The sequence below is a fragment of the Anser brachyrhynchus genome (genome assembly GCF_964034855.1).
Source record: "Anser brachyrhynchus genome assembly, chromosome: 12".
NCBI classification, from domain to species: Eukaryota; Metazoa; Chordata; class Aves; order Anseriformes; family Anatidae; genus Anser; species Anser brachyrhynchus.
In genome coordinates, this window is record NC_137707.1 from 16,158,727 (window position 1) to 16,174,910 (window position 16,184).

A 16,184-nucleotide genomic window follows, 5' to 3' on the forward strand; every position below is an offset into this window, starting at 1 on the left:
ACGGGGAACTTCACAAGGTCCTTCACATCAAGGAATGCAGGCCTGGCCACCTTCCCCACCTACGTATGGTCAGAAAGGGAGGAGGAGATATGTGCTCTCTATGTACAAAAGTACCCATTTTCCCCTACATGCTTATTCCAGCATTCCTGACGTTATGTTTTATATGGGAGTTATTTCTCCCTCCAATCTTGCTAGAGTAAAGGTGTTACTGAGCTGTTATGCAGCAATTCAGAATATTTTTTAAAGCAATGGCCCAGGTACAAACAGGTCGTGGATCACCCTACTGAGACAAATGCATTCATTAATCCCACACTGACACTGGCTAAAATGATATGACATTGCTAACATGGATGTTGCTCAGAGTAAGGCATAGTTTCTTTAGACTGCATCTTCCATTTTTAAGATTCACAATGACTTTGCAAACTTGGATCTGCTCAAACATGGGTTATTGCCATTCCAACACAGAGCTCTTCTGTGTGAACACAAATCCTAATAGTAAGGTGCACGGTACATAGACTTTTGCTTGCAAATTTGGATTTTTACTTCTTCTTCCTTTCCTTACCCAAGGAATTTTTATGCAAATTATGTGTAGTTGCTCTAATCTCAATATTAAGATTATCCTATGTCATTGCAAGCTCATATTCTTAGTTGCTAAAGCACATGCAAGAGAAAACTGCACTCTCAGCTACCTGACTTCTTATGCAAAGAACAGAGAAAATATGAGATTAGATACATGAGAACAACTACCCAAATGTGTTAACCTTGATTTTTTTTTTTTCTAAATAGTGCATCTCATTCACAGGTATGACAAATTCACTTCTGCTGCTGAATGCATCACAATTAAATCCTGTAAGCACTTAAGTCAAAGTTGAAACTTCCAGGCATTTCAGGAAGACCAACGCTACAATCCAAATCCTTTCTTAGAAACTACTCACAACAGACATGAGCTAGTAAGGTTAATAACAAAAACTGTTATTTTTTAAAAGAAACTGTGCAAAAATTCAACAGGCTGAATACAGTTTCTCAAAGTATAATCTCAAAGTATAATTTAGAAAAGCAAACTTTTTTTTTTTTTGACACACAACAGTTATGAAATTACTGGCATTATAATTCAGCTAACAAAATATGCTATCACAAGATGTGATGTCCTGTAACTTCTAAGTTGCCACGGAGAAAAAAAACAAAAATAAAAACAAAACTGGTTTTCAAACTGCATTGCTCAAAAGAACAGAGAAACGCTGAAGTAAACCCTCAAATTGATGCTGTAAATACATATTCTCCTTCACCTTTGGACATGGATAGGATATTGAGATAAAGTCTCTAAAAAGGATTGAAAAAGTCACCCCTGTTATTGAAGAACCGAACTTTCATTTATCTTCATAAAAAATTAAAAGGTGTAAGGACAAATGTCACTGCTGATAAAATGGAATGGGATGGGGGGGAGAAATGTGAAAAGCAGCTGCTTTCCACGTGGATGCCCATTACAGTATTAGCAATTTCAGAAATTACAATATGCCTTAGTATTTTTTTTCTACTCCAGGCACCTGCCTGGTCACAGAAGCTGGCGACAAGTGCAAATTTCTAACCACTAATTAAGGTTTAAGGCCATCAGGTAGCCTGTTGAGAACACTTTTTACACCTAGCTCTATTTGTCAGCACGTCCGTTACATGCCAGTAGTGATGAACGGGGAATTTGGGCAGCTGACCAGTGAGAGGGCTGACCTCTGACACCAGTTGCAGGAGACGGGCACCGCAAGCCTGCATTGCTCCTACCTGACCCCCCCCGGAACAATACGGGGGTCAAACGCCAGGGGTGATTCTATCTGTCATATATGAAGAAACCCAGCTGGAGCTTTGGGGCACCCAGTGTTGGATTCCAGAGCTCTGCTGCACCAGGCTGAGAGCAACTGCAGAAATGTCGGGGTTTCACAGATGGGTAAGGTAGCTTGCCTGGCCATTCAGGAGAACAGACACATGAACAAAAAGCAAACAAAGAACAACCCTGAAAACAAACACAGCTGAAGAAATGGCAGCTCTTCCATCAGGGGCAAAATGCATGCAGCCATTATGGCACCGGCACCTTTCTTCTGCACAGATCCAGCCTGGATCAACTGTATCAGAGGAGACCACTGCTGTGCTCTCCCAGGACTACTTTTTTATGGAGATCTGACCCAAAACATGAGATTTACATTTCAGTTGTTCCATGCTTGTCGTACTGTGGCTCTGCACAACTAAAACCTTTTAAGGTTTACTGTCTTTTAAGAACAAATAAAATGACATCAATATTTGACTTTGCAAAGCTGATTTCAGAAGTACTGGTCCCAAACAGGCAGTGAAATGAAGTGGCCAGATGGAAAGAGCACTGAGCTTTCTCTTTTGAACATCTAATCCCCAGTGTATACCCAAATAGTCTGTCCCGCTCACATTAGCCACTGCTGATGCTCTTTCATGTGCTGTAACTAGAGTGAGCCCAGCCAGATGTAATGGCTGAGAACAGGAATTGCATTTGCAGAAGGGACAGAATTGACAACATGAGTTAGTGTCCAGATATGGAAAAGAGAACACCAGATTTAGGAAGGGATGGAGGCAGTATTACTTAAATTTTAATCCTTGGAAAAACTTAGGATCAGCTGCACAAATACTCAAGTACAAACATGATGGCACGTTACAAGGTTGATCCTGCCCTCTTTCAAAAGCTGATAGTGATTTGCATCACTAATGCACTTGGTCCTTAGTACAGAACCAAATTTTACAGTCAAGAGCATACAAGAGCTTTATGCCGCAAAAGTCACTAATTTCACTGCAATGAGGACTCTGCTGAAATATCCTGAGGCATCATTGGTGACCTGGTAGGACAGGCTGAAATCTGTCAGCATTACCCTTGTGTGTACTTCTGCAAAGTGAATCTACAGCAGAATCCATCTTTCAGCCTGCAGAGAGTGTTTTCCTGTTCCACAGAGAGGTGGGAGAAAGAGGAATGAACCTGACACTAAAGAGGCTTAAGTGACAGTGAAGTGAACTTGAAAATGCCAGTGTTTCTATTTCTACTCAAATTGTAATTCACCTAAATATGAGAAAAACACAACCTATTAGTACCCTTTGAATGTTGAAGTATCAGCAACCAAAGCACTGGTGGACTCCAACTGCATCTCCACTGTGGGCAAATCAATAAAGAGAAATCTACCCAAAAGATACTTCTGATGAGATTATCAGACACCTTCCTCATCATGTCCACCAACTGTACCCTACCAAAGGGGAATTCCTAGGATATGGCACTGCAGGAACAGCAGAGCCAACCAGTACAGTGCTGGCTTAGGGTGAGCAATAAAAACTTGACTTCCCCAGACAGAACCTTTCCTTTTCTTTGTGGCCTCAGTCCCACAGACCTAGAAACTGTCCATGAGACAATCAGAGTGTCTCCTATTCCCACCAGAGAATAGCTGTGTGGGGCAGTCTCCATTCCGTGTTTGTTTGATTTTTTAATTAAGAAACATCACTACTCTCTATAAAGTGTAGGGGGTTGGGAAATTCCCCAGAGAAACTCTGAATAAACACAGCATTTGCTGAAAGATGAGGTTTAATCCATTTTAACCTATAGGTCTTCAAATTGTTCTCTTTCAGCCCCGTTTCTCAGATGCTTTTGTTTCCTATTTTTAGAATAATATGTACAGAAGCAACGTACCCTGACTGCACGAGGAGCATGTTTGTGCATATTTATGTACACACACCTTCATACCAATACTTGCAAATAATCCCATCAGTCCAAAAGAGACAGCATTTAGGAGGAAATTTTCAAGAGCACAGACATGGATTTAGTTATAAACTTTTCATTATCAGCAACGGGATTTGGGTTATTCCCTCTGTGCTGAGAATATTTGGCTTTGACTTCAAACAACATAGAAATATATCAGCCTCAATATAATTTATATTCTCTCAAAAGGAACCTAAAATGCTCTAAGCCTTTGCTGAGGTGTCTGATGTTCCCTCCGTTACACTGTATGATCGGCTGTTTTATTTCACTTGTGATCGTCGCTTTCCTATGATTTTTTCAGACAAAGAAACAAAATGTCTGCTGTACACTGAGTATAAACACAGCTGACTTGTTTTCCCCAATGTATTGATTTTATGCACTTTTAAAATAACTATTTTCATTCTGTTTGCATAATCAGCTGGGGCATTGTTCCTCTACATTTGCAGAAACACAGATGGAATTGCTGATCTGGAGCCTTTGGAGAGGTTTTACACTATTCTCCAGAATCTAAGCTTCTATTAAAATAAGGTTTCTAACACTTCTGGTTGTGAAGATAGTCTGGACAATGTAAATCGATGCATGGTTATCATGTTGAGTCCACAGCCAGACAGACAGACACAATAGCACTGAGGGAGCTGTGAACTTCCCCCACTTACTTTATTGGGTGTTTACTTAGGGCCAGATGCTCCCCTCCATTGTGCAGAATGGCGTTAAGTGACTGAGAAAGAGAGAGGAAAAGGAAATGGAAATAAAAATCAACAAAGAGGAGAAAAGGAAATCTCAACAGACTGCTTCCCAGGGGGTTACAGATGCCCTCCCTTGCCAGTATTAGACTGCTGGAACATTTGGGGCTGAGCCATGCATATGGCACATTTTTCTAAAGACACCATATTTTCCAAACGAATGCCACGCAAAAAGTTAATGATGCTTCCAGCATCGTTTACAGTCTCACTTTATCTTTTGCACTCCTTTTATGTGGAGGTCATACAGCCAAGGAGAAATGTAAACGTAGCATGCTTTCAGAGGACACTGCAGGAGGATGGGCTGCCATTTAATGTCCTACTAAAAAACTACTGTATGACAAATCCCTATTTGTTACAGGTGCAAAGTAAAATCAAAAGCAGCAGGACTGAATGCAAGCAAAAGTAACCATATTACTTGATACTTAAATCAGGCTGGATAGAAACGGGCTGTATCTTTTCAGCATCAATCCCATGTAATCCTTCCAGCTCTAAGTGCTTCCTGTGACACTCTGCAAGCTCCTACCAGCACCCATCCTCAAAATCCCATCTCTTCCATTAGGGCCAAGGGAAGGGTAACAGATAAGGGGCACTACCTGGGAGCAAAAGGGAACAGCAGACCTTAGATATTCCTAGTAACTACTGTGGCAAAAGGACTCTGCACATGGTTTGACACCAAACAGTTCATCGCTGATATGAGGTTATTAGGGAGAGTGACACCAAATGGACATCCTGCCCCAGGACCCGTGGTGCCCACCTGCTCTCAGCCTTGCTAACATGCAGCTCTCACTAGCTTTGGTGCATTTCAGGGAATTTCCATGTTTCATTAACCAAAAGGAAACTACAATAGACAGATAGCAAGCACCATATGGGAAAGCCTAACCATGACAAGAGTAACTCCCTATTTCCAGAGAGAAGTGAAGAACTATAACTTGTGATAGAAATACGCATGTGTACATACATACATCTCTACATATACATGCATACACACATGCACACATATATAAGAAGAGCTTACACCACATTTTCACATCTTCTTCCTACCATGAGACATGGCTTTGAACTCCTACATGGCTTAGGGAACAAAATGAAAAGAATTGCTTACTGTACAACAGAACTACACTGCCTTCCCATGTGATGCACCATGGTTGTAGTCTGCAACAAGGATGTTTATAACATACGTTGGAACCAATATGATAAGAGCAATGTGATCCTATGGACTAAAGCACAGTTTCCTTCAGGTCAACACGAGGCAGAAGCAGAAGGGAAGAAATAGTAGGGAAATGAGAAAACAGATACAAGAAAGGCAGAGAATCTCAAAAATAGAAATCAAGTTTTGGAATTAAAAAAAAAGCCTCGAGTAACTAATCACATTTGAATCACTGCAGAATTTCTCCATGATTGCTGCTTTATTCAGTGATATATTATGGATAAATCACTACAAAATATACCACTAAGAAAATTCCAGTATTGGCAGGAAAATAGGCTTGATAGCCCAGGAAATGCTACAGTACATCCAGACATGAATAAAAATCATATGGTGACAATGAAGAATAAAAGGAGTCTGCTAGAGAAATCTCATCCAAAATTGGCAACTTCCACTGAAATCAGTGCAAATGATCAGTAACCAGTGATCATACAGGGGAATGACAGTAGCTGCTTATTGTATATTATAGTAAGTGAGAGAGACTGTTGTATATTATAATAAGTGAGAGAGACAAGATGCAGAAAAAATAATACCCATCTCAGCTGAGAGTCTCATTACCACTGTAACTTGCTGATGGCTTCATTCTTAGTGGAATGCCAAAGAGCTTGGGAGCATTTAGGATGCTTCTCCTCAGAGTATATTATGAGGTATGTGACAAGTCTATATATTCTTGGTCTACACCTCACATCTATTCAAACTAGGCATTATTTCCATGAGTACTTGAAAAAAAAAAAGTGCAGGATCTTGTTCTATAACGTCCTATCAGTAGATCTCAATTCTCTCAACATTGTGAAGATTTTTTCACCCAAGTGAGTACAACTTAGTATCAAAATGCTAATAGCAGGTAAAACCTAAAATGTCTATTACAACAAATGCATACAGCTCTTCATATTATTTTTCTATGGTGTAAAGAATCTTTCTGATCACCATATCAATGATTTTAAGACACAGACTCAGACTTTACACCTTTTGGTGGTGCCAGCTCACTTGTTTTATACGTTATGATAATATAGTTCTGACTGAGCTTTCTTTCACTGCTGATGTTTTTGATGCTTTGTTCTCTTTCTAGGATGGAAAATAACAAATAATGCTGAGTTCTCTTCTTACTCTTGAATTCTTCTGATGTCTACCTTCAGAACTCTTCTAACATCCAATTTATGTCATTCTATTTCTTTCTTATGCCGTGAGTTCCAAACGAAAGAAGGTAACACAATATCATAAGATCTACAGACGATTAAAATGGCCTTTGGAGTAAACTTCAGAGTTATTCTTACAACTACCTTGCCTGAACAGAAACTAAAAAAAATTGCTTTTCAATAGATAATGCAACTACTCTTGAAATTCTCTCTGGATGAAGTTATTGCCATAGGGAACACTCTAATGATAATAAAGTATATGGTGCCAGTGTCATAAGAGCAGTTCGGATGTATTATATTGTGGATATTTGCAAGGCACAATTCAAACTCATCCTTAAATGGTTGTGTTCTTTCTCTTGATTAATCCTTCACTATAAAATATTTACAAAACCTAAAATTTGTTAATGAGCAAAGCTGACATCTGCTGTGCCAACTGACCTGCAATGCTACTCTCACGTTATTCCGTCATGTAATTCCTCTTAATATATCAAATCAGAACTCCAAAGACTGCTTGCATTAAATGATTAAGGACCTGATTCAATCTTCTATCAGGACTGAGCAAAATGCATAGTCACATATTTAAATTTCACTTAGCTCAGTGGAACTTGCAAATAAATTTCAAGTTCAGCATAAGTTTAAAAGCTTCACTGTGCAGGATCCCTAGAGATGATCACAACATCACTGCTCAATGCGCAGCCTCATATACATACATGATTAACTGCAACATGTCTTAGGAACTTGAGGACCATCCCATCCCTGCCCTGGTCCCTACCCATGCATTTCATCTCTCGTCACTGTACTGCACTGCCCTGTTCTCTGTAAATCACTATGCAATGGGCATGCATCTTCCATGTGTTATTTGAAGTAAGGCAGGTCTATGATAATGTACTAGCAGTACTTTTCAGAGATTTCTGCCAAGTAATCTGCATAGTAGCCACATTCTCACGTTTGAATTATGTGGGTAATGGCATAATTTTTTGAGCCTCAGGAAAGAGAAGTCTTCTGTTCGGTGCCATAAGCTGTCCATCCATCTGTGCGTTGTGTGGATTCATGGGAAACAAAGATACACATAATGAAGTGTCCAGGTCATTACTCTCACAGGAGACCTACTGTTTTGTCTTCCTTTGTTCTATGCCTGCTAGAGAACAGTTATTTGAACTTCCTGAGAAATAGATGCTCTTGGCCTTCCCCATTCTATTTTGTCTATGAATGTTGTTTTTCAGACTCCATTTTCCCTACTTTATTGCTTGCCATCTGAGCTACATTAGCCCTTCCTTCCAATGAAATGCTGACAAAATCTTCCCTTCTACCTCCCTGAGCATGCAACAGACCTAATATTCCTCCTATTCAGTTTGTTGTTTCAAATAATATTTTGATTGTATTGATCTGAACTGCAAAGTATACATTCATCTTCTTCTTTGCTGAAATGCTGTTACTCTATCCTGTTTTAATGACATGGAACAAATGTAAACTTTGGGGGATACGGCCATAGCTACACCATCCCCATATTTTTGGTGCAAACAGGAGACGTCCTTTCTTCTTGTTTCCTTTCCTAAGTCCTCCTGAGTTGTTGTTAATTTGTAGTTTGTATTTCTCAAATACATATGGCTCTACAGGGAAATTTCACATGCTCTCCTGTTTATTGTGAGAGCATCTAGGGATGATAAAAAAAAATCCTTAGCAAGAGGAAAAGCCCATTTTCTTAGACCTTTGCTTTCAGAGCTTGTCCTTTCCACTTTCATGTTAGCTTTTCTAGCTTTTCACTGCTATTGAGCTTGCACAACACTGCTGCTTTCTTTTAGTTTCTCCTTGAAAACATCTAAAAGCAATCCTTTCATACACATCCTGCCCAAACAGTGACAGGCCTGGGTTAGCTACTTGCTTTTAGAAGATATCAATTTGATCTCCATTTTCCAAGCCTTAATGACTTTACCAGGCTTGGTTTACTTATCCTGGCTTGTCTGTCTAGCCAGAGTGAAACACTGGTGAAATCATCCTGTAACCGCAGGCTCTTCAGAAGTCCTTGAGACCTGCCCCAGGCCCTTCTTCCCCAATTCGCACCCCTTCTGACAAGACACAACGTTACTGTTCATTTACCTTTGTCTCATAATTTTAATCAGGTACCAAACTTCAAGGTATATTTGCGATCTGACTGGAAGGATAGAATACCTTCAAGAAAGCAACTTTGCCTTATGGAAATTTGGAGGGGGGTGTCAAAAAATCTTGTTTTCCAGTCTACTTTTCATATTTTTCATTCAGAAACAATGAAGTATTTTATTCTAGGGAATCAAGTAATCTTGTGACAATGTAAAAAACCCTCTTCTTGGAGGAAGTCAGCTATCTTGTGCCAGGATGCTTTTAGCAGAGTTTAGACCATTTTTTTTTTCCTCAACTTGCTTCAGAACAGAAATAAAAAAGAACATTCACCTTTGCATGCAGCTAGGCCTCTCAGCCATGTTAATGTCTGGCACTAAGTCGTGTAATTAACTTGTAACAGACTGAAGAACCCTGTGTGCCCATGTTGATTTTAAACAGAACCCTGGAAATTATAAATCCTGTTAGATTATAGATTATTTTTATTTATTATTAGATAGATTATTTAAATTATAAAGCCTCATGCTACTATCATGACAGAGGATGTGAGTTATCCAGGTATTTACAGGCTCTGTAGCATATCACTAGGCAGTAGAAAAGCTGGTTCAGGGTTTGTTTGACAGATAATATGAAGATAAAAAACATGTCAACAAATATGTTTGTCTGGAAAACAAATCTTGTTGGCGAAACCTTTCAAGATGGCAAGCTCATCTACCAGGAGAAACTATGGAGAAATAGTGTGAGTTGATTTACTCCAGCTAGTGAATGAGCTTTTTTTTTTTTTCCAAGCAGCATCGAACATCAACAGAACATAGACTACGTGAAGTAAGTAATGGCTAACAATTAACATGATGATAAACATAAATGGGGGATCGTTACTGAGTGGTGACCCTCATAAGGGATTCCTCCAGACTGACACGATGGCCAGTATTAGTCACGTTCTAATCGGTATTTGGAAAGTAAATGTGAATGATCCGCTACAAGATAATTTTTGCAGGTAGCACAGAGACTGATAGAATGGTACAAAATACGAAGAGAGGATTTAGCGCTGCCAAGTCATTTAGTGATCGAGACCAAACGTTGTTTAGAACTATACACAAATATAGGGAGAAGGATGATGGAAAACTGATGAGACAGTGCTCAAAACCACTGCATCTGAAAACAACATAGATATCCCAGACAACTCAAAATGAATTCCTAGTATAGTACCTACTCCTTCTGCATTTCACTAGGTAGACTAATATGATAGTAAAAGGGAATAGCTTTGTTTCCTGCTTTTTAGAAGTACGTTGAAGACAGCATAGAAAAGAGACTGTGGAGATCGGTGGAAAATTTGTGATTAACACAATTTGCTTTACTTATCAGATTTAAAACTGATAGATTGAAGGAAAATACATTGTATGAAAGAGCTCTCTACTGTAGCAGAGGAAGCCAGAGTTTGAAATAGAGCCCGGAGAAATTCAGAATAGACTGTTTTTTACAACAAAGTCAATCACACACTGGGACAAACTATTAAAGAAACAGACTTCATTTCTGGCATCTTCAAATCAAGAAAAGATTCCTGCCTGGAAACCATGCAGTTACACAGCTAGCACAGGGATAAAAAACTAAAATTTAGGAACTTGCTATAGAAGTCAAAACAGCTGACATAAAAATCTTTAATACAATGGTGTTCAAATTTTTACACATCCATTCTTTAATGAGCTTACTTTGAGTTAGACTTGCAATACACCTTGCTGTAAAATTATACATTCCAATTTCCAGCAAGATCAGAGAAGACTTCTATTGTCAAAGTCCCAAAAGTATCAGCTTAGCCTTTGAACCCAATACCACTACAGGGAGAAAAAAAACTGATGTGGGGAATAAAAACCTTTAAAAGCATCCATGTTCTCAGTTCTCTTACACCTGTTTTAGACAAGTCTAACTTTTTAATAAAATAACTTTTTTTTTTTAAACTGAAAGGAGAATTGGACAAAAGGTACATATGCACATATATTTAACTATAATTACAAATTTCCATGTAATTTCTCAAATGTATTCCAGATAAGAAAACAATCCCACTGCATGCTTCACTTCATTTACATTGTTTCTCTTAAAGCATCCTGGAATGACCATAACATACAAGGTCAAACTGAATCAAAGGACATCATCTGCTTGTCCAAAATGTGATTATGGAAGGAAAAAGCAGCTGTATTACAAGTCACCTTTCCAGCTCTCGCAAACAAACTATTAATGGAGAAAGTCAGTCCTTTACAGTGCATTACAGGACCAAGGTCATCTGGGAAACGGTAAGGCCTCACTGGATACCCACAAGACCAGAAGAACAACTCGATTAGTCCCAATAACCTCCTGCCCTTGCTAAGGGACTGATGGAAAGACAAGTTTTTCAGCAGACTGCTAATTTGCTGTTCACACTTTTTGGATGAACGGATCTGCAAGTTACAGTGTCTGAGATTCATTTGCAGCACTGCGTTTGAATTTTTGTACAGTTTTCATTAATGTGTTCATTATTGTCCATTGGAATTACCACAAGCATTATAATCATGTCGATAATCTCAACTTTAAATACAAAGACTGTCTAAACTCAGACTTTACGTCAAGACTCATATCTGCTAAAGAAGAACATAATTTTTCCATAGTAACTTTGAATTGTCTTGTAGCTCTTGACTGCCATAAATCAGGGGATAGGAACACATCACCAGGAAGTAAGCTACCTTGGAAATAACCTGTAACAACGTGCCAGACACTTTAAAGCTCTCTCTTTAGAGTACCAATAGACTAAAACCAAGCTTTCAGTATATGCATCTGTGTGTTTCCCTGTTCAGAGTCCTCCTTCGTGTTCCCAAAAGAGCAAGAGGTTCGACCTATTCAAACATAACCAGCTCACTATAAAAAACAAATTATATATATAATATTAGATGTGAAAGAACCCTGTGTGGTTTCCTTCTGTGTTGTCACCATGTTTGAGTAATCAGCCGCATTAAGATCCTGCAGAACCCTTCATGCCTCAACCAGGGGTTCCATTTATCTTCCACTCCAAAGGAATCTAATAAAACACGGTGATATGGAAAAAGGAAAGAAAAAATCTCCAGGTTGTAACCATCTCTTCCACACACAACTATTTGGTTTCAGATCTTCCCTTCCATCAGATTACCTTCTCTCTTAATTTGGCAATAACAGACCACACACCTTTAAATCTGAATCCAACCCTACAATGGATGCAATAGGTAAAAAAAAAAACGGGACAGAAAGCTCAAGGAAATACAGATTGCAGGTGTGTAGAAATGTAATTCTGTGATGAAACGAATTTAAAACACTTCCTTCAAAGCTCAGAAAGTGCTCTGTCACTTAATGGCTCTTCATCCACTCCTTCATTGATGACAACTGGTTTGAGGAAAGAAGCAAGTCTTTTTAATCAGTGCTCTTTTTCTGGTCATTCCTAGACAGGAACCTAGCACGAATAACAGAACCCTCTCCATTTTTCTACTAGAATAAGTTATGACAAATGTAACTTTAAGACATTTTTGTCACTAATCTTTAGTAATATCTCACTACCTAGGAGTCTCTAGATCTCTCTGTCCTCTAGAGATTTAATGCTACAAGGTGCTGAACAGTCACTTCTTGGTGACATCGATGGGAGCTGATGGCTCTCAGCAGCTCATTGCATCAGGCAGTAGGGATTGGTCACGAAAAGAACGCCAGCCATACCTGAAAGATGTTGAGCAAGGTCCCAGCAGCTCAGTCACAGGCTGGCATGCACCCAAAACCGGACAACTAATTGATGAAGACAAAGTATGCTTTGCATTTTAAAGCTATGTTTATTTTAAATCATTTATATTGTTTTCACTTTTCCATGATCTATTCTGAGAGAACGAGCATGGTAATACCGAACTATAAAGAACGTTTACAACAACCACCTATTCATCTTAAAATTCAAATATAAAATATTTCTGAGAATTTTTCACATTATAGTATTTTAAATGTATGAATTTCCATTTAATATTTGGCATTATACCAGATATTTGCATTACATGAGTCTTATTTCCTCATTAAAAAATCAACTTGGAAGTGCATTCTACAGCCTGTAAATAAACAAAGACGTATGGCACAAGTCTCGTACCACTTCTACACTGTCTTAAGTTGATTTAGCTTCAACCTTTTGTATCAGATTTACACTAGCATAATTGAGTTGACTTCAGTGGTTATTCTTATTTACACCTAAATAAGGAATCAAGCCCACGGTGTTTCTTTTCATGACTCAAATACATTATGCAAGGATCCAATAAAACCACATAGGCTGTATTTTCAATTCTGTGTTTTTATGCATATACAGGTACACAGGACACACACATACTTTAAACAGTTATGAAAGTGACAAGAATGGATGCCATTTCTTTTTTTCCTTTTTCTTTTTTTCTTTTTTCCTCCCTTAAAAGGACATTTGGACTGCTTAATGCAGGCACACCAGGGTACAGCATGATCTCTACTTGTAAGAAATTTCAATTAGTTATTCTTTGCTTTCAGGTACTGTAGCCACTAAAGCAATTTAACTTTAATTCCATCTGACTTCAATTGTGTTCAAATTATAGTAAAAAGGAAGAAGACAACAAGCTGTAAATATGAAAAGAGACAGAAAATCATTGAGAATCATGCCTTTATGAATATTTGATGAAGAAAGGTTAGATCTACTGCTGGTAAATTACAAGAAATTATGTCCGTCATGTGACTCTGTCAGCAAAGGTTAATACAAATGGGTTTGGATTTAGTTGAGATGACAACGAGGATTAAAAAAGATTTGTTCTGTCCTCACTGCAATTAGTTTTTCTCCTATTATTATTGTAACGGAGTTTATCGTCAGGATTAGAGTAACAGAACTACTGCTCAATGAAATCATTTTGTTTTTCATAATACTGTGGCAGTTTTGCAATAAATTTTTCATCTCTACTAATCTAGCTCTTTATTGTGCGTTTGCTGAAGTAAGAATACAATTGTTAACCCATTTCTTGCCGCAGTGTGGCTCATTTTGACCGACTACAACAAAGCTCCCATGCTGCCCCACCACTGTTCCCCACGACGGCATCAAGGGAGGAGCTGCTATTTGGTGGGACGTCAGGGGAGCCCCGTGGACAAAACTAGTCACGGTCTCATCTGCAGTAACAGCTCTTCCATGCCTGTGGTGGTGGAAAATGGGAATATCTCGAAGTTACCGTACGTGAACATGCACTGATAAAAGGATGGGGTCTTGAAAAATCACACCCTTCCTCTCACATTATCACTGCTTCAGAACACAAGCTGAAGTAGATTTACAACTTGAAAATATTTTCCGTAGTAGGAATTTATATATAAAACTAATATCGGTGTGACTACGCAAAAGAAATCAGAAGCTTATGTGAAGTTAGGTTTTCTACAAAACGCATTTTAAGTTTTAACTTCTAGGTTCAAACATCACTTCTGCTGTTGTGCTGACAAATGGCTTTATATGGATAATTTTGCTATCCTGGAGTCCATGTTTTCTTTCCCCACTTTTGAGTATAAACATTCACTCTTAAAAATATGTTTGAAGAGCAGCAGAATTTTAATCCATGCTTAAATTGATGCTTTTTATTCTCATACCAAGATGTGTAATCTCATCTGATAAATACGTAAGATAAAACTCCAGAAGCACACAGTATGCTATAGCAGGGATACACAGATTTGATGAATTGCTAGAAAGTATTAAGAGCGACTGGCAAGTGACTAATTGGAATTGGCATGCACAGCACAATCTGATGGCAAGCAGTCAGACTTCGGTGGTGTCCACTGAGAGTTCTGCAGTTACATATCCTTCTTCCACACTTAAAGCCACGTGAAAGAAGGAAATTTAACACATCATGAAGCTTGCTAGATTATCAGAACATCTAATCAATACCATTGACAATAATTCTGTCTAAAAGCATTGGGGCAACCCTAAGTAATATAAGGAAAGAGACATTCAGGACCTTTGCCAATACATTACCTTTGACCCAGTGTTTCCACTGCATGCCCAAGAGGCAACTTGGTTTCCTTTCCTGAGCTCTTCCACCTAACTGCTTTCCAGCTGCCTACTTTAATAAAATGCACCCTTCACAGTAGCTTTGACCCAGCTTAAAAGAAAAAAAAAAGGTAAAAACCCACCCCCAAAACCCCACTAGTGCCACAGCCTCTGAGGCATGAGAAGCAATGCTTTGGGTCATACAGCTGCTACCCTGCTGCAGCCATCTTATCAGTTGCATAGATTGGACTTGTGTAAATCTCAGCACCATGCTCAACGTTGCGGGACTCAGTGGGATACAAATGGCTTCTTCATGTACCAGGCGTGCTCAGAGAGCCTCGAGTTACCTGCGGAGCAACTTTCCCGCTATCTGACATACACCTGGTAGTCCTGAAAGACATCATGACAAATTTCCACTCGCCAGATTTAACGCTCTAAAAAGCACCCAGATTTTATTGCTCAGGTTGAAGTTAACTCTGAAAGACAGAAGACAGGGATGCATATGTCTCGAAATACCTCGGGTAGCATTAGGGAAATGAAGTGCAATGGAAAAAACATTAAACTCATAGTATATGCAACATATCAAGTGTGACTGTTGTTCCCATGTACTGGTAATGGCCATCTATCTTAAAAACCTAAATAAATAAAAAAATCAACCTATTCTGAAAAGAAACACCCCAAAGCACAAATGCACTACACAGGAGTCATGGATCAGTATACAAACTTTTAAACATGTGGCTGCTATACAATCCAGGAAGGAGTACAACAAGGAGAGTCACAGCTATTAGCTAAAATACACACATATCCCTAGAAGAAGACTCACATGTCACAGGGCAGGCCGAATGATTTCGTCATGTTACCACTGACTTGATTGTGTGTTTAGCCATGAGGCCAGGCAGCCTGTGAGAGTAATTCTTCAGTGCACCATCGCAAGGCAATCCATGAAGCACAGGTTATTTTAAGGACATGACCCATATTCCACATCCAGTCACTGAATTTTGTAAGCTTTGAACAAATATGTGAATATTGCTTTATGATTTCCCAAACTGTCAGTTTTTCAGACAACCAGCTCAGTCCTCGGAGACACAGTCCTTTAAGTTAAAGAATATGCTTCTTAGAGTGATATCAAAGTAAAAAAGAAAATCTGAGGCCTTCAGCTTTAAAGACAACATAATGAGATCAGAGATTCTGCTTGCAAAGAAATTAACTTATGGCTAATTAATTAATGAGAGTAGAGTAACCTTAA

At 38.8% G+C, this 16,184-nt stretch overlaps 1 protein-coding gene across 14 annotated transcripts in view; it reads right to left on the reverse strand.

Annotated features, from left to right (window-relative positions):
* Nucleotides 1-16,184, reverse strand: part of FTO (FTO alpha-ketoglutarate dependent dioxygenase) — a 247,898-nt gene that overhangs the window by 11,901 nt on the left and 219,813 nt on the right. The window contains exon 10 of one of the 14 annotated variants that reach the window (XM_080553058.1): nt 4,408-4,469. The exons of the other annotated variants lie outside the window; for them this stretch is intronic. Within the exon in view, the coding sequence (XP_080409184.1) occupies nt 4,424-4,469 (46 nt within the window). The 3' untranslated portion in view covers nt 4,408-4,423. The remainder of the gene's footprint in view (nt 1-4,407; nt 4,470-16,184) is intronic. 14 annotated transcript variants of the gene reach the window in all.